The 19,767-nt window shown below is 30.9% G+C and overlaps 2 protein-coding genes across 2 annotated transcripts; both read left to right on the top strand.

The window, feature by feature from the left end:
- Positions 1-2,805: 2,805 nt before the first annotated feature.
- Positions 2,806-4,607, top strand: LOC120088608 (phenolic glucoside malonyltransferase 1-like). Its single transcript, XM_039046020.2, has one exon. The coding sequence runs from the start codon at positions 2,959-2,961 to the stop codon at positions 4,324-4,326; it is 1,368 nt and encodes a 455-aa protein (XP_038901948.1). The 5' UTR covers positions 2,806-2,958; the 3' UTR covers positions 4,327-4,607.
- Positions 4,608-10,573: 5,966 nt separating this feature from the next.
- Positions 10,574-12,675, top strand: LOC120087829 (norbelladine synthase-like). The gene is made up of 2 exons (XM_039044760.2): positions 10,574-10,880; positions 12,074-12,675. Exons 1-2 carry the CDS (start codon positions 10,697-10,699, stop codon positions 12,370-12,372), a joined length of 483 nt encoding a protein of 160 aa, XP_038900688.1. The 5' UTR covers positions 10,574-10,696; the 3' UTR covers positions 12,373-12,675.
- Positions 12,676-19,767: the final 7,092 nt, after the last annotated feature.

The following is a 19,767-nucleotide window of genomic DNA, read 5'->3' as shown; positions in this document are numbered from 1 at the left end:
TGAGCGAAAAAAATGAAAATCTATACCTGATTAGATGAAAATTCCAAATAATCTTCAAACGAAAAGGAAAGTGGAAGGAGGAAATGGAAATGTAGTCGAAATCGAGTGAGGAAATAGAAAGGTGAAATGGAAAAGTCAAACGGGTAAGTTGGGAGGGAGGGTTTGTGACTTTTGAAATGTTGAAGACATTACAGTAATTTTATATTGTTGGGTAAAAAAAATAATATTTTTAGAAAAGGACTAAATTTGAAAACCAACTCCAAATAAGTCATTTTTGTCTATCACATCTTGAAAGCAATTATTTAAAAAGTATTCTTCTTCTTTCTCTTTCTTGATAGCACCGGCCCCACCCACGTGTTTCATGCCGAAAAGAAAAAAGACAAGATGAGTAAATCAAAGAATATTGTCAGCGATTTATTTGACTTACACTTCCTCACTTTTGAGGAAAACGAAAAAAAAAAAAAAAAAATGAAAGGTTAAAAAAACACTTCTCATCTCATACTTCTATTAAAAAAACGTAACAATTTAAGTGGTTAATGATTTAAGTTCTCTTTGAATTGATATGAAAAAACCAAAATAAATAAATAAATGCTTTTCAAAAAATGCTTCAAAAATTTATTTCTATTTAAACTGTGTTTTAACGGAACTGAATGACTTATTTTTAAATTTAAATACTTGAAAGTTTATAATTTAATATCCAAATTTTGTAACAATTTAATCATATGGCAAAATATTTAATTTAAGAACCGTTACAAATATAGCAATCAGATCTAAAATATTTGCAGATATAGTATAATGTAAAATTTGGTGTAGATACAACAAAATATAGGTTTTGAAATCTATCAATGATAGATCAATTTACTACTAGGGGTCTACTAGCGACAAACTATATTGACCCCTTTGGATTGACTAGAGAAAAAAATATTTTTAATTCTTTGAAACTATATCAAAAGTTATTTTGAGTGGTTGTTAAACGCTTCAATTTTTTCCAAAATTACTTATTTTCAAAATTAAGCACTTGAAAAGTTAATTCAAACACTCCCTGTGCCACTGGTAGGAATCTATAACATTTGGCTATATTTTGCAATTCTTTTAAAAGGTTGCTATACAATTAATTATTATTCCTAAAAGTGCTACCAATGCTATTACCCTCAAAGTTAAGTGTAACTTTATTATGTAACAACTTCATCTTTATCGTTTGAAAAAAAAAACACTTTTAGCCCCTAAATTTTGGGTCTTTCTATTTAGTCCCTAGATTTTAAAAGTTACAATTTTACTCTTGACAGTTGAGTTTTGCTTCAGTTTGGTCCCTGTATTCCATGATTTATACTTACAACCTCGATTTTCCATTAAATACTCACTTTTCATCTTTAGAGTTAATTTATATTAATAAATTAAAAATCGTTAAAAGAATTGTAATTAATTAAATTTCTTTATTTTTATCACTTTTAAAATTAAATTTAAAATTTCACTTCATAAATATTTTTAATTAATAGTAGAAATTGACGTCCAGGATTGAAAATAAGTATTAAATGAAAAATTTAGATTGAAAATGTAAAATCTTGGAACCCAAAGACCAAATTGAAACAAAATTCAAATCTCAAAGTAAAATTGTAACATTTTGAAACTTAGAGAGTATGAAACAAAACTCAAAAGTTAAGAACTAAATGTATAACAATTTAAAATCTAGAGACCAAATAGAAATTAAAGCCAAAATTTAGGGACCAAAAAGGTATTATTCCCTTATAGTTTATAACAAAAATTGGTTTCTTTTCACTTTATTAATATACATGTATAAGAAATTTCATTAAATTTTAATAATATTTTTCATAATAAATATTAATAGTTATAAATCGTAAAGTATAGAGATTGAATTGCTCATTAAAGTTCAAATACTAAGAGCCTATATGGTAGAAAATCAGAAAACAGAAATCTGAAACACAATGGATTAGATAAAAGAAAAAAAAAAGTTATATTTCAGGTTTTCAAATATGTGTTTGGTAGCGGAATTCAGAACATTGAATTCTAATTTAAATAATTTAAAACTAGTTGTAGTTATCCATTAAATATTAGTTGACAATGGACTATTATTAATTTATTTATGAACATGGTTTTATGTTTAAAAAAATTATATAATTATCATTTTGTAATATTATATAATTTATAGGATAATTAAATTTTTTTGTCCCAATAGTTTAGAAGAAGTTAAAATTTAGGTCTTATAGTTTATAATTAAATTTTACCACCATAGTTTGATAAAGGCTTCATAAATAGTCCATATGGACCTATGATAGGGACTATTTAACCGGATTTAACAAACCATAGAGACTATATATGAAGTTGTTATCAAATCATAGGAACTAAATTCTAAATTTTAAAATCATATGGACTAACTTTTAATTTTAGCAAAACCATAGGGATCAGATTTGGAATTTAACCTAATTTATAATATACTACATAATACTTATTTTAATTTTCAAAAGATTGAATTGAGTTTATAACATGTCATATTATATTTCTAAATATTTTTATTTTTATTTAATATAATTTTACATTTTAAATCTTAATATTCAAATTTTGAATGCAACTAAAACTTAAAAATCTTGTTTTCAAAATTTAAATCATTTAGATCAAATAATCCAAAATCAGTTTTTAAAAACAGTACTTGAATTGTCTGTCAATCATACATTTGCTGAATTCAATAAATCTAAAAATATAAAACAGAATTCGGATTATAAACAAAAGTTGTTTTCCTGTTTCAATTTCCGGGAGTGAATGTAAAGTCGACGTTTGAAATATGAAAATCGAAAACTCTTCGGTTGAGGATCATGGGATCCTTTTCTATCTGTCACCATTTCCGTAATTTCAAATAATTGATCCGAAATTATTATCTTAAAGTACAGGAAAAAGGAACTAAATTAAGCATAAAAGCATACCCATATCTCACTTCTTGCAACTATGATAATGGAGCAACAAAATCCATCAATGGAGGTTTTGGAAGTCTGCAAAATTTCTCCCTCACAATCTCCTCCCTCTGACTTCTGTCTTCCTCTGACTTTATTCGATCTTATGTTCTTCCTAAGCCCCCCGACAGAACGCATTCTCTTTTACTCCCCCTCAAATCACCATCTTCTTCCCTTCGATTCATTCCTCCAAATTCTCAAACATTCCCTCTCCCTCACACTTTCCCATTTCCTCCCTCTCGCCGGCAATCTCGTTTGGCCAAATCACTCCCCACATCCCTTCATTCTTTACAAGCCCGGCGACTCTGTTTCCCTCACCGTCGCCAAAACCGACGCCGATTTCAACCATCTCTCTTCAAATCAACTCAAAATAGCAAACCAATCTCATTTCCTCGTCCCCTATCTCCCAAAATCTCAATCCATGGCTCCAGCTATGTCTCTTCAAATCACTCTGTTTCCCAATTCTGGATTCTCCATTGGCATTACGACCAACCATGTCGTTGCTGATGGCAGAACTTCCACTCTGTTCTTGAAATCATGGGCTTCCATTTCCAAAACCAATAATAATAATCATCGCCCTACTCCAGTTTTTGATCGAACAGCTGCTACCAATGATCCAATTAATGGGTTGCAATCACTTTACAATAAGTATTTTGAAACATTCATTTCAAATCCCAAAAGCCGTCTTACATCACTTACTTCAAAAGTGGTCCTTTCCGACGATGTGGTTAGTGGCACGTTTGAGCTTAAACGTGCTGACTTAGACAATCTAAGGAGAAAAGTGAATGAAGTTTCGTCATCGATTCGACATTTAACGACATTTGTATTAACGTTCGCTTATGTCTCGACATGTCTGGTGAAATCGCAGCGAATTGAAGGAGGAAGTAAGATTGCTTTGTCGTTCTTGGTGGATTGGCGGCCTCGTGTGGAAACATTAGGAGGGGTTAATTATTTTGGTAATGGGGTAAGTGGGTATGCGGTGATTTTTGAAGGGAGGGAATTTGAGGAAGAGAATGCTATGGCGACGGTTGCGAAGAAGATAAGTGAGGGAATAACAGAGATAACAGAGGTTGTGAATGAGAAGAGATTAGTGGAAATGTTGGAAGAAAATGCTATGCGATGGAGAAATGAGATGCCAATAGATAAAACAATTGTTGTTGGGGGATCGCCAAGGTTTGGAGTTTATGAGATTGATTTTGGGTGGGGAAGTTGTAAGAAAGTGGAGATGGTTTCGATAAATCCAAGTGGGAGTTTTTCAATGGCAGAGAGTAGGAATGGGAATGGAGGAGTTGAAGTTGGAATTGCTCTTCCTGAGAATGTTATGAATGTTTTCTCTTCCCTGTTTTTTGATGGAGTGAAATAGAAGTTTCGATTATAAAGTGTTTTATATTTCTATTTTTAAATATGAAAATAAGTCAATTTATTTATAAATATAGTAAAATATCATTGTGTATCATATCTATTAGTATCTATCACTGATATTGACAGATGTATTTCAGTGACTATCATTGTCTATCAAATATAGTAAGAAAGTTTATAAGTGATAGACAATGATATTTTGCTATATTTGAAAATATTTCTTACAGTTTTGTCATTTAAAACAATTATCATTTATATTACATTATGTTATTTAGTTTATGTTCATTCTCATATGTAAAACCTCGTTGGGTCTCATTTAATGTTGTAGTATTGAAGCTTATTTCAATATCATTGTAGTGAGGGTGAAACTCTAATATGAAACCTCCATCGTCTCCCTATCTCTTTCTATTTCTCTTGACAATCTAACTAGTAATCAAGTATTATGGTTTTAGAAAAAAAGTGGAAGAATAAGACTTAGAGTACTTAGTTTTGGATTTGTTTGTTGGATAATCATTAAGAAATTTCCTTATTATTCAAGAAGTTTCTTGTAGACAATTTTGGGTCATTGGATCTAAGTATCTTACACTTTATTCAAAATTAAATGAAGTTTATTGGAGACAATTCTGAGTCACTGGATCTTACACTTTATTCAAAATCAATTGATAGTCATTAGATCTTTCACATTTATCAAGGAGAATTGGAGTCATTGGATTTTTCACATCTATCAAGGATAAGTTGGAGCTATTAGATTTGCTTGGTGGCCAAGTTTCTTTGGGCTATAAATAGGTGGAGACTCATGATTGCTAAATCATCCCAAAATCTCCAACAACTGAGTGAGATAAAATAGAGAGAGTTTCTTCTTATAAGAGAATTTGTTATTTCTCTGTAAGAAATAATGTTTATACCTCCTATGTTATATAGTGGAATTCTTCTATCCTTATCCATGATTTTTACCCTAATTTGTTTTGGGCTTTCCACGTAAATCACTGTATGTTATTCTTGTTAGGGTTATGCCTTAATCTCGTGGTCTATAAATTGTAAACAAATTATTAAATAAATAAAATGTTATTATTCTAACAAATAAAGTGTTATTTATTTTCTTACATAACTCAAATCCAATAAATTAAGATTCAAGATTATTTAATATAACTTGAACAATATGTGGTTGACATATAAGTAGATCGTGTTCAAGTAATAACAAAAAAGGTCTATAGTATATAGATAAAGTTGTGTGTCTTATCCTGGTGACACAATAGATACGACCCATTTTGTATGTGTTACAAATGTTGTAAGTGTTGCAAACGATTTGATCCAAATCATTCATGTGAAGATTTGTGAGTGTAGTATCCTATACAATGAGTTTGTCAAACGATGACCTTATGTAACTCGATCTCAATCCTGAATGAGTTATGAACTCCTGCTAATGAAGGTTGGCCTTTGATTTGTATGGGTGAGAGTGGCCCTAGTCGCCAACTCAATATACCTACCATTGTGGGGATGATATCGAGTGGGGGAGCTAGAAACATAGCTACACGAGATGGAATTCACTCCTTCCTGAATTTAGAGTAAGTAGATAGGTTTTTCTCTTAAGTGCTGACACCAGAACTTGAACAATAAGATCCCACCCTCTTATTAACTCGAGAGAGATTTTGTTTTATAGTTGGATCATAAATAGATTATTCATTACAAGATCAGTGGTACTTAAGGATTAAGAGGTAACTATTGGGATAAAAATGGTTATTTGACCCAACTATAGTTATAAACAACTTGTGAAGGATTGACTTACGTGGTTAAATCAATGGACATATAAATATTCTACAATGCGAAGAGTGCATTTATGGTTTTTTAGTGGAGTGATTCACAGTTAATGAAAGTTGATTAATGTAATTAAAGATTTTAATAAATTAATCTTGGGTCATTGGAGCTTTTAATCTATAGGTCAATTAGATCTTGCTACTAGGTCACTAAGGGTAAAACAAGGATCATACTGTTTTGGAAGAATTTGAATTGTTCAAATGAAATTAAGTAATGTAAATTACCTGTATAAGATACAATTAATACAATGTATATAAATACATTATATTATAAAGCTAATTTTGAAGAGGATTCAAAATTAATCTATATATTATGAGATATTTAATTTATTTTAATAAGATTCATATAATAAATAATATGAACTGGATTCATATTAAAATTATAGTTTAAATTTAATAGGAATGAGATTCATATTAAAACTATAGGTTATAAGAGAGATGTGGATTTGAATATGAGCAAATATATTTAATTACACCTATGATATTTAATTAAATTTAATTAATTATTAATATAAAAAAATGGATTAAATATGATTTAATTTATATTAAATAAAGTGTAACTCCTATGAATAATGCAGAGGATTGGAGAAATGGGGAGAGGGAGTTATTTTCCCTCTCTCTTCTTTAAATTATGTAGAGTGTCTACAGAAGAGATGAATTTTTCCATATACATGAAAATTAACTACTCTCTCATAAGAAGAAAATTCTCTTATATTCTCACAAAAACATAGAGAATAAAATTTCTTTGTATTCTCCTTCGAAAAAGAGGATTCCACAATCTTGTTCCTTGATGGAGAATAATGGGGAGGAAGACATTGTTCAAGAGGAGAACTCTTGTAGTGAAAGGATTCGGGAAAAGAAAGACTTGAAAGGTTAACTTCTTTTCTCTGTTAATTTTATTTCAGCAGTATACTTAATATGTATTTCTTTTTAATTTTGAAAAATCTTTTCTCCCCGTTCAAAGATAAAAAGCGATAAAACGCTTCCGGTTGAGATTCAATCCCTTCAATTCTCCCTCTTCTTCTTTTTCATCATTATTGTTCTCAATCTACTTTATCTGTGACCTTACTCTATTTGGTCACAATCCTTTTCGTAATATTCTTTTCCTTTGCTTTCTCCTTTTCTTTTTATTTGGTTGAACTTATTTCAAGTTTGTTAGGTGGAACTTTACCTCTTTGATTAAAGTTATTTTGGTCTCGTTCGATAACATTTTTATTTTCTAGCTATCTGTCACTATCAAAACCCTCTAGACAGTATATTGACAATAATTAGTCAAGTATTACTTTCAAACGTGCTGCTTACTTGTGGTGGTGTGACTATGGAAGGTCATCTTTTAAACTTGAATGATTTAAAGTAAACTTTACTAATAGTTGGTGGTGCGACTATATGTTACTTTTTTCAATGAGATGGTTTGATGTAGTTAGCTTATTTCCATTTGGTTTTTGGTTTTTGATTTTTGGTTATTGGTTTTTGAAAATTAAGCATTTTCCCTCTCAATTTCATCCAATAGTTTATATCTTTCACAAGTAAAACGAATTGAGTTCTTAGCCAAATCCCAAATTCCAAAAACTCATCTATTAAGGTTTCAAAACTTTAATTGGTTTTTGAAAATATTGGTAAAAATTAGATAATAATGCAAGAAATTTGGAGGTGAAAACGAAATTTATAGACTTAATTTTCAAAAATTTAAAACAAAAATCAAATGGTTATCAAATGGAGCCTTAATCATACGTAGTTAGAAATTTGAAATTGTGTAGTTATTGGTTTGAAGGTGTTAACAAATTTTATATAAGTGATTTCAACCTTTGTTAGTTGTTCCAACATTTGATAATTCTTTCTCCTAAACACACTCTTAAAAAATATATATATAAGGATATCGTGATGCCAAATATCTGTTCATGGAGAAAATGATCGATTGAAATGTTGCATCATCAAGATCTCTGGGGTTTAGTTTTAGTGGACTAATAATTATTTTGAGTACAATGTGATTGTTTATGTTGATGTTTTTTGGATCGTGATCAATCATGTTGAAATTAGTTGTTTGATTTCATCGATTACAACGTATTTAATGATACGATGTATTTAGCTATTTTGAGTATAGCATATTTCAGGGGCCTTAGTCCTAAGGGACTAATAATTTATCATTTTGAATCGAAGGTATTTGTTTACACTCATGTTTTGCTTGTTTTTATTTGAAGAAGTAATTTCAAGTTCTAGATTCGAAAACATTCTATTTCTTTATACATAATAGGATGTTGATTGTTATAATCTGAAATTTAATTTTTTTTTTAATTAGTCGTTACTTTCACAAGATTTATAAATGTTATAATTTTTTTAATAGGTAATGAAATCTTGGTTGTCATGATTTTAAATTTAGTTTTTTTTTTTTAATTATTGTTTATTTTGATCCATTGTCAAATTATAATTAATAATTATAAAAATCACTTTACCATTTTCCTAATTTTAGAACATTTTACTATTTTTTTCAAATGAAACATTTATTTTAGTATTCCCTCATATTAATCATTTTACATTTTGAAAAGAATGATACTTTGGTGCATCATGGTCAAATAGGTTGCACTCATCTTAATGCAATCCCTCTAATTACATAGAAAAATGAAAAAATATTTTTTAAAATAAAAAGCAAAAAAGTTTCCCATGTAAAAAACTATGATTGGGTAGCTAGATGAGCTACATAAAGATGAATACAACTCAATCCATCAAAGTATTTTAGTTTTAAAAAATGATAGTGTTCATTATTTATCATCAAAATTTAATTTAATTTTTTCTTTTGTGGTGGTCAAACCTCATGTTTGATCAAATTGCTTGTAAAATGTTCAAACACCGAGTAGGGAATTAATTCTTCTTACATTTTAGTCTTTAATCATAAGGTAACTTAAGAAGTGCGCTACCAGGTGCAAATAACCAACAACTTCTCATTTAGTACAAATTATCTAAGGTCCATCTCTGCATCAAATATGTGTGTTTATTCTATAAGTAGCATGCCTCTCGACCTTCAACGTTCGATCGTGGGAATCATCTAAAACCTTTAAAATTGCATTGGTATAAAAGATAATTGCTAGTAAATTTGAAGAAACACAAAAAAAAAAAAAAAAAGGATATAATTTAAGAAAAAAACATCAAATAACAAAAAAAGAAAATAGAGCATAAAGATTTAATCTGAAAAATGAAGATTATATTACACTATGTCTGAGGAGAGATTTTTGTAATACCTCCAACACTACACTACTGGTGAAGAAAACATGATTTGCAATAATTGTGATGGTTTTGGATTTTTGTTATTTTTCTTTTTCCAAAATAAAATTTTCCTTCAAACAAAGGGGCCATCAATAGTTGTCTGAAAATGAAAGGAAAACAAAAGGACAAATTAAAGGCAAGGAAAATATCAGAGAGTAAAATCAAATTATAGCTCTGTATGGACATCCCTGACAAGAGAACATGCAATTATATGAGGTTAGATATTTCCTAATTAAGTCACGTGGTCTACTTGTTTAACCTTTATCTTTGATATCTTGTATAAATATCTATAAAACATAAAAGTATATAATTTTTTAATCTCAATATGATTTAAAAAAAAAAAACACTTATAACAAGATTTCTAACTTATTTTAAAAATAAGTTTAATTTGGATCCATTTAGTAACCATTTAGGCTTTGTTTGGTAATCATTTGATTTTTTGTTTTTTTTTTTAGAACTAAGCATATATTATCTACTTTTTTTTTTTTTACAATGATTTGCATCTTTATTAAGTAGATAACAAAAGAAGAAATTTAGAGGTGGAAGTAGTACTTATAGGCTTAATTTTAAAAAACAGAAACAAAAAACAAAACGGTTACCAAATGAGGCCTTGATTATTAGTTTACATAATTTTCATAATTCTTTTTTTTCAAAACTATCCGTCCATATCAATATACTATCGACTATATATCAACAAAATTAAAATCTCAATATTGATATTGTATTCCTTGGTTCCTTACACACCATCGGATCTCCATTTTCAACCCTACATTTTTTCTGATAAATAATTTCAATTCAAGTTTATATACCTTTTAAGTTGGATTACAACTAATGTTTAAAATGTCGATGTGAATAAAAATATCGTTGTCTTAATTTTACGAAAATTTTGATTGAAATATGGATGAAATTTTGATTTCGATAGATATTCCTGTAAAATTATAAAAAAATTAAAAAATAAATTTAAATTAGTAAATAAATATATTTACATATCTATTATTTATATTTTATGATATTTTATCGTTTAATTATTATGTCCCATGAATTTCTCTATAATAATGATAGAAATATCGATTCACCCCTTGTGTCGATACCGAACCCATTTAATACTATAATTACGACATAAAGAAAAATGGATTTTCTCCCCTTTTATCTAATTATCAGCATTTAGATATAGAACACGAGAAGATATGGATAAAATTTCCGAAGCCTAAGGACCAATCGTGGTGTGTACGGCCCTTAGTGAGAAATAAAAAGACCACATCTCTCTATTTTTGTGTGTGCTGTCTCTGGAGAGAAAGAAAAATGGTGAGTGAAATCAGTAATGAAACTGAGATTCCGGCTCCGGCGGCCAAAGTTTGGGAGCTTTATGGCACCGTTGAGTTTGCAAAATTCCTTCCACTTCACCTCCCCAATGTCATTGAGAAAATCGAGTTTCTCGAAGGCGATGGAAGCGAAGGAACTCTTCTCCATGTCACTTTTGCTCCCGGTAAATCCTTACTCTTTCCACTTATGAATATCGTCTTGGTTTAGTTTTTGTCGTTGTGACATGTTTTGGAGTGATTTCGAGACAACTAAAAATGAAAATATACTTAATTTTGATCCTTCAAACTCAATTTAAATGTCTCATTTTGATTATACTTTTAAATGTCATTGTCATACCACTAGAATAGTATAATTTGAGGTAATTTTTGTACATGATAAAGTCACTTTATCTATTTCAAAATCACTTCCGTGGAAGTCGAAAAATCAATTTTAAAATTGGATAACCTAGTGCTCTATATTAAGCACGCCACATTTGTGAAAGTTACATCTACATCATTAAAAGCTTCCCTTCCACTAAATCATTTAAATTTGTATATTTGAGTAATTTAAAAGTGTTAATCAAATATTAAATTAATTTTAAACGAATAAAAAAAGAACACATCTTTAGTATCGATAATTGACCAAATCTCTCTTGTGATATATGTGTTCAATTGATCTAGTATCAATTCATATTAGTTTAGTTGAGCTAATAGACATGTAATGTCAACACGCTTGTTACATTACTCAGATTTATAACGAACAAAAAGATGAACTAAAAGCCCAAATATTATATATTTAAAGAATTATCAATTATTCTATTATGTCATTAAGATTTTTTTTAAACATCCTTGGTCCTTAAAGATTTAAGAATATAACCATTTAAACCCTGAATTTTAGTCTATAACAACTTAGTCGTTATATTTTCAAAATTTGTAATAATTTATATATATATATATATATATATTATCAAACTAGATATCAACTTTAATTATTTTTATTAATATTGAGTCCCTAATTAGTCTATCGGTTTATTTATCCCAAAAATCTCATTAAATTTTAAAACTAATTTGTACCGTAGGGACTAAATCGTTACAAATTTTAAAGTACAAGGTATAAATTGTTACATACTAAAGTTTAAGGATTAAATTGTTACAAAATTGATAGTATAGGAACTAAATTGATATAAACCAAAATTCATTACTAAATTGTTACTTTGTATGAAAGTTTAAGGACTAGAAGTGATTTTTAACCTAGGTTTTCTTTTCTAAAAACTAATATAGAGCTTAGGTTATGTTCAAAGCTTTCATAGGTTAGAGTTCAAATGCAAAACATAGGCTAACAATAATTAAGATTGAGAAAATGTTCATACCATTACAGGTTTAGGTGGTGCGAGATACAAAGAGAAGTTGGTGAAGGTGGATAATGAGAAGCGTCTAAAAATAGCACAAATAATGGAAGGAAGTTACCTAGATCAGGGATTTTCTCTTTACAGGTTTTGTTTCCAAATTATTGAGAAGGATGAAGGCAGTTGCATTGTAAAATCTACAGTCCAATATGAGTTAAAGGAAGAAGCTGCTGAAAATGCTTCTCTGGCTAATGTTCAACCTTTGATAGCCATTGCTCAAGCTGCCAAAAATTACTTCCTCAATAGTCAACAGCCTAAAGATGATGCATAATCCATTGATATGATTATGAGTGTATTTGGGTTGGCTTTTTAAGTGTTTCTGTTTGGAAATAAGTCACTCTGCTAAAATATGTAATGTTTGGCAACTACTTTGAAGACTTTAAATGATGAGTTTGAGGGCCCAAATTAGTTATGGGCATGAAAACTCCTATGAAGTGTTTGTCTTTGTTTTTCTTGTTTGCCTGAAAATTTAGTTAGAAACTTACTTGGGACAAGTAATGGCTAAATTTTGTGTTAAGTCTCATTTTTTTGGGCTTCTCAAACATCTAAAAGAGTTATTGATAGTTTTTCACCAGCATTTGCCTTTGAATTATTACCAAATTTTACCTAGGTTAAGCATCATTTGACCATGTTTAGAATATCTTTAATTCTAGAAAATGGTGTTTATCTTTGTGTTTTATTATGATTTTATGTAGATGAGTAGAAAATAACTTAGAGAAAACTTATCCAGGGGTCTCAGGATCAAATATATTTATTGACAACCGATCTATGAACTACTACTACTACTAGGTAGTTAACCAACAAGATTGGGTCGAACCTCACGGAGTCTTCTATTTAATTTCTCTAAATTAAATTTATCAAAGGAAAATAGTAAAAAGGGAGGATTTAAAATGATAGGTAAATAAGATAACGGTGAAAGAGGAGGGATAGCACAAGATTACCTTCAATGATTAAGAGATTATTGGACTATTTATGTATTAGTTCATAGATTTATTATAGGAATTAGGTTATCTAACTAACAACCCAATTGATTCATCTGGACACCCGACAAACTTGTCTAATCCAATTAATCAGACATAGACACTACAATCAATTCTAAACTAACTAGTATTTCATGCTCGTTGGTGAGTTATGTTACGTTTAGGGATTGATTGGGATGACTAAACAAACTGTCTAGGTTCAATTTCATCATTATATGAAATATGTAGTTGGTAATGCATTTTGCTACGAAGTTGCAAACAATCTAACCACTTAAAATACAAAGCAATTTTATCAATCGAAGTATCTACTTTATTAAAAATATAGTTTAATATGCTCTGTTCTAGATAATTGGTGGCTAACACTTCCTCAACATGCTCAAATACAGTCTTACCTATAACATCAATTATGTCACAAGTACTAACCTCGTCAGGATGACTCATAGAGCGATAAATGTTAAATACTATCTTGTCCTCATTTACCTTTAGACCTAGTTTATCCTACTGGACATCAATCAAAGCTCTTTCTGTAGTTATTAACTGACACCCCAGTATGATGAAACCTTAACATCCTCCTCCATGTCTAGCACTACAATATCTGTAAGGAAAATAAACTTGTAACCTTGACTAAAACATCCTCAACTATACCTTAAGGATAGGCTAAGGATCTATCAGCTAAGTGATATTCTCGTAGGTCATACTTCTCCTATGTCTAGCTTCCTATAAACAGATAAATGCATTAAGTTAATAGAAGCACCAAGATCACATAAAGTTTTCTTAATATTCAAAGACCATATAGTGCAAAGGATAGTAAAATTCTCTGGATCTTTTAACCTCTGAGGTAACTTTTTTATGACACTGCACTACATTCTTTAGTCAAGTTAACCATCTCAGACTTGCCAAACTTCTTTTTAGATAAGATTCCTCTTATAAATTTCACATAGTTTGACATCTACTCTAATGTCGCTGAAAAAGAGATGTTAATATGCAACTTTGTGAATATTTCTAAAAATTTAGTAAACTGTGCATATACTTCCTTTTTCTAAAAACTTTGAGGATAGGAAAGAGTATTAGGAACAAAAGGTATTAAGTTAGAAGTACTCCCTGATATTGGCTCTAGCTCTTCTACCGTTTCCTTTCGTTCAAACTTATCTTTAGTTTTTTTCTCTAACTCAAGTTCCAGAATAGGTTCAGCCACTACTTATTTTGTGTCTTCTTCCTCAACACCCATTTGTTTATCCAGCTTCTTATCACTCTTGAGGGTCACTGAAGGAACTCTTATTCAAGAGAACCAATGAGTGAAAGCAAGATCTTTCTAAGCCTATTGTGAAAGAATTAAAGGCATTCACGAACATATAGAATAATTATGCATCTAAGAACAAATTATAGCATGCTTTAGTAATTAAAAACAAAAGGAACGAAAGACATACCTTTGAAGAACTCTTTTTCTACAAATCTCTCGCTCTCATGAAGAATTGGACAACAACCTCTTGCTTTTGTTCAGATCACCTACCCAATCGTCTAGTAATCACGAACAGTCTTCTCCTTAACACCACCACTCGGCAACCTTGGTATTCTCGGAGTGAGAATCCAGAACTCTTGTTGTGAATTTGGTAGAGGGATGGAGGATAAACGATCAAAGTATACGATCAAGCAAGTGGGAGAATGTATTGTCTATCGCACAGACTGAGTATGCTTGATCGTTTAGTAAATCTTGAAGGTACACGATCGTTTAGTAAAACACTCTGGATCGTTTAGTAAATCTCCCTTAGCATGCGATCGTTTAGTAAATCGCTTTACACGATCGTTTAGTAAAAGACGCTTTACACGATCATTTAAGCCCTCACTTAGAAGGATATCGTGTAGTCTCTCGTCAGCTAAACGATTAGTAAAGCACTTAGTGAAGCGATCTTCATACAAAATGAAAACACTTTTCATTTTATCCTTCAGTTATTCAAAACTGAAAATAACCTCCCACCTTCATGGTTAATGAAGAAAATAACCAACCACAATTATCATATAATTGTCTTAATTATAAATAAATATAATAACTAACTTATCATATTACATTTATAACCTATAGTTTTAATATCGCATCATATGTAATATTTAAACCACATTTCTTTTATCCTTTATTCAATATAAATCATATTTATATCAAATTCCTCCAATTAATATATCTCATATATCATATCAATTATATCACATATAATTGAACAAGTTTAATTGTATCATATATAATTAAACTTCCTCTTGTTAATTTGAACACTTCAAACTAACCCAAAAACTAAAAACTGATTCTCAACTTGAATCCATTGAGCTACCAAGGGGACTTTATGGACCTGTAGCTTGAAGCTCCAACGGTACGTGAATAACTGACTAAACTCTTTAATCACGTGATCCACCATCTGTTAACTTCCGGGTACTCCACTAAAGACCGACAGCTTCACTCTTTTCTCACTGTAGATATATTTATGTGTCTATTGGATATAACCAATCAATAATATGATAACCCTTCACAGATCGCTCATAAGTACAGCTGGACCGATTTATTGTTTTGCCTCTGCAGTTATATCTAACTCATTAAGTACCACGATTCCTCTAATGAACAATACATCATAGTCCTACTATGAGTGAACACCTCTCGGGCCATGAGAAAGTGTGTGGTGCCACATCGTTCAAGCTCCGGAATCAGCCCTTAATGTAGTAATCTATCTACTTACCCCTACTTCAGGGAATGAGTGAATTCCATCTTGTGTAGCTGAGTTCCCAGCTCCCCAATCAGATGAATCCCAAAAGTGGTAGGTTTGAGTCGACAATATGACCACTCGCACCCATGCAAATCAAAGGATCACCCTCATAGGTAGGAGTTCCCAACTCACTTAGGATTAAGGTCATGTTACCTATGGTCATCCTAGTGAAATGAAAGTCTCTGTCATAAACGATATTATATAACGAGACTAAACACTTCGTGGCCCGATCTTATACAAACTCCTTCGTATAGGATACCCCGCTCGCATGTCTCCACATGAATGATCAAGATTAGACCATCTGTAGCACTTTACAACACTTGTAACATCTACAAAGTGGGTCGTATCCGTAGTGTCACCAGGATAAGGTTTTCCTCCTTTATCCATATACTACAGACCATTTAGGTTATTACTTAAGGCATGATCTACTTATATATCTCCACATACATGCTTAAGTTACAACGATAACCAAGGATCTTAGTTTATTGGTTTATGGTAAATGCTAGTAAAATATCTCATATTTCATAAACAGTAGTGAATAGAATATCTCATATTATTACATCACAAGCGTTTGTTCATACAGGTGTTTACAAACTACAGAACCTTACGAGATTTAGGGCATCAACCCCAACAATCACAACTTTACACTCTTATTTAGGATTTTTCTTTGGGGACGAGGGAACTTACCATTTTGCAAGGTATGGAGGGAAGTGGCTAATTGACTAATCTATACCTCCATACTCTAAATGGCCTTGCCTTGACTTTGCACAGTGTTTTCTAAAGCAGTAGTCCTTCCTTAGATTCCTTGATGAACTCAACCATTAATTATTCCAAGGAAGGTTTCTTTTCAATATTTGATAAACCTATAATAAAATAACATGGGGGTGCATGCAAAACATTCCTATTGTTAACATAGGAAAAATCCTCAAGATGTCTCAAACCTGGGTTGTAATGAGTTGGAAGCTATTGTTGTGAGCCTCCACGATATGCTTGATTTCTACCAAAATAGTTGACCACCTAATTTTCATAATGACCCTCTGTTTGTTGGTTGAGGCCTCAACTGCCATAGGTGCTATCAACGGAAGGCTCACTTTTGCCTAGCCACTTGTAGTTAATTTACCAAGGACATTAGTGAGAAATCAGTTGAGCTTTTAAAAAATTTACCTCATTAATTACATAGTCCCACTATTTTAGTGGCAGATAATCTCTTCTTGGGCTAATTGTAGTTTGTATTGGCCATTTCCTCAAGAATAGTATGTGCCTCCAAGGTTGTTTGTGCAAATATCGACCCTCCTACAGTAGCATCCGACAAACTTGTGTTATTGGGATGTTTAAGTCTAGAAACTACACTCTCTTATATTTCAACAATAAACTTTTCTCATGTAACACAGTTGATTGCTAATTTATTGAAACCAAAATAAAAAAGCATGGCATTAAGCAGAGCCATAAGCAACTTTCATTATTAACCTAACTATTTTCATGAGAGATTAACAATGATTCAATACTATAAGTCTAGTTAAGCATGCAATCTATCAAATTGAACATTTAACCGTATATTGATGGCCAACCAATATAAACCTAAGCTCAATAGTATTAGAAACATTCAATTCCACATTATTCATAAAAATATTATGCATTAACTCAAATCCACGAATAAGCTCATCAATACCTTAGAACAAATGATTCTAGACTCATGGTTGTCAAACACATATTCTCATAAAATTTGGAAAACTTAAACAGTGAAAAAAGTGAAAAAAACAAGGAAAAACTACTGTCGAAAAGATTTCTCATGTTGAAGTACGTCAATATATCCTTGATTTGCACCTCGGAACCTCGTAAGACCTCCAAACAGTTTCTCTCACACTCACAACTCTATTTTGCAGGAAAACTCACACTAAGCTCCAATGTCGTGTCTAAATCGGCTGGGGAACCCTAGATCTTACAGGAAAAGATTTCTAAATGGGAGATTTTTCTTTCCTAAAATAAATTAGTGCCAAGGCACCATAGTACAACGATGTGGTGTCGTGCAACATTGCATCTCTTTGTTGTAACACTGCGATTTGATTGCCAACATTGCAAGGTAACGCCACAACACTCTCCTACTAATGCTCTCTATAAAGGGCGCCGAATGCAGCGTTGTGCAATGTCGCAGCACCCTCATGGTTTGCCATATTTACTATTTTTTTCATCCTAATCTTAGAAGGCTTGGCCTGGTTTGACTCTTTTGACTTTAAAATCCCATTCTCTTGCTCAAATCCTGAAAATCATAGCAAACAACATCAAACCTAATAAAACAAGGCAAAGAGAGCCCTAAATTAATGACAATGAAAGCACTTTTCAAGTGCTTTTCAGTCACACATACATGATCTTTACCTATCATGTTAAAAAATTGCAGGTGAGACACTTATATGTATATTGTTGGGTATTATGCCCTAAAACTCATAGATAGTAAATTTATTAATTGACAATCATCAATAAAGAGTTATAGATGTTAAATCAATAAATGTTATTATTTTTATTATTATTTATTTTGTCATAATAGCCCTAAATTCAATAAACTAACATCCAAAGCTATCTTATGAATCTTGAACTGTATGTGGAGACAAAAAGGGATCAATATTTAAGATACAACCAAAAGGGTCTATAGTATAGGAATAAGCTTAGGTACCTGATCCTAGTAACCTTATGGATATGACCGACTTTGTATTTGATACAAACGTAATGATCCGACGCATTCATGTAGGTGACACGAGTGAGAATATCTTTGATACAAACGTAATGATCCGACGCATTCATGTAGGTGACACGAGTAAGAATATCCTATGCAATGAGTTTGCATAAGACTAGACCGCGAAATAGTAATCACTAGATATAACACTGTTGACTAGTTAGGTTCCTATTTCATTAGGATGATCCAAGTGACTTAGTCTTAATCCTGAGTATATTATGAACTCTTGTTCATGAGAGATTTTCCTTTGATTTGTATGGGTGAGAATGGCCAAACCTCTGACCCAATAAGCCTACCATTTTGGGGACAAGACCAAGTGAGGAGTTGAGAACATAATAATACAAGATGGAATTCACTCCCCCGCCTTAAGGGTAAGTAGATGAGTGTTCCCTTAAATGATGTCTCCAGGACTTGAACAAAGGACTCTAACCCTCTCATTGGCCTGGGAGAGTTTCTATTTATTAGTTAGACCATAAACAGGTTTTTCATTAGATGAGCACTGGTACTTAAGGAGTTAGAAGTTACCCAAGGGTAAAATAGTAATTTGACCCAATTGGAGTTACGAACACTCAAGAATGACTTCCTGGTATTGGTCTATATCCATGGACACATAAATATATCTACAGTGAGAAGATTGCAGTTGTGGGTCTTTAGTGAAATGTACCCACAGTTAACAAATATTAATTAATTTGGTTAATGAGTTTAGCCAATTAATCTCGTATCGTTGGAGTTTCTAATCTAGGCCCACCAGGTCCCCTCGTTAGCTCACTAGTGAATACTTAAGAAGGATGATTTGAATTGTTCAAATTAATTTGAGAAAACTATATATTAATGTGATTAATATATAAGTAATAATATGATCTATAATTAAATTGGAAAGTGATATTTGAATAAGATTCAAATTAATTAATTCAAGTGAATTAGATTCACAAAGAATTAATTAATAGAGAGATTTTTCACATATACATGGGATGTATATGATAATTAAATATATACATTAAATTGAGTATAATGTATAAATAGTTATTTAAATATTATGCAAATTAAAATTAAACAAGTATTTTTAATTGAGCTAATTAATTAAATAAGTGTTATTTAATAAAATGGGATAATTAATTAAATAAATATTATTGGAAAAGAAAAATATTAGGAAAAGGTTTTGACTTTCTCTATATAAAGACCTTCTTATGACCCTTTGAAAACACACAGAA

This window comes from Benincasa hispida, chromosome 10, assembly GCF_027475165.1.
Source record: "Benincasa hispida cultivar pf3 chromosome 10, pf3_genome.v1.1, whole genome shotgun sequence".
NCBI classification, from domain to species: domain Eukaryota; kingdom Viridiplantae; phylum Streptophyta; class Magnoliopsida; order Cucurbitales; family Cucurbitaceae; genus Benincasa; species Benincasa hispida.
This window is presented reverse-complemented; position numbering and strand designations above follow the sequence as displayed.

Coding starts and splice junctions, on each gene's coding strand:
- LOC120088608 (XM_039046020.2), top strand. CDS start 2,959: ATGATAATGGAGCAACAAAATCCATCAATGGAGGTTTTGGAAGTCTGC.
- LOC120087829 (XM_039044760.2), top strand. CDS start 10,697: ATGGTGAGTGAAATCAGTAATGAAACTGAGATTCCGGCTCCGGCGGCC. Junction 10,881..12,073: donor CCATGTCACTTTTGCTCCCG/GTAAATCCTTAC, acceptor ATACCATTACAG/GTTTAGGTGGTGCGAGATAC.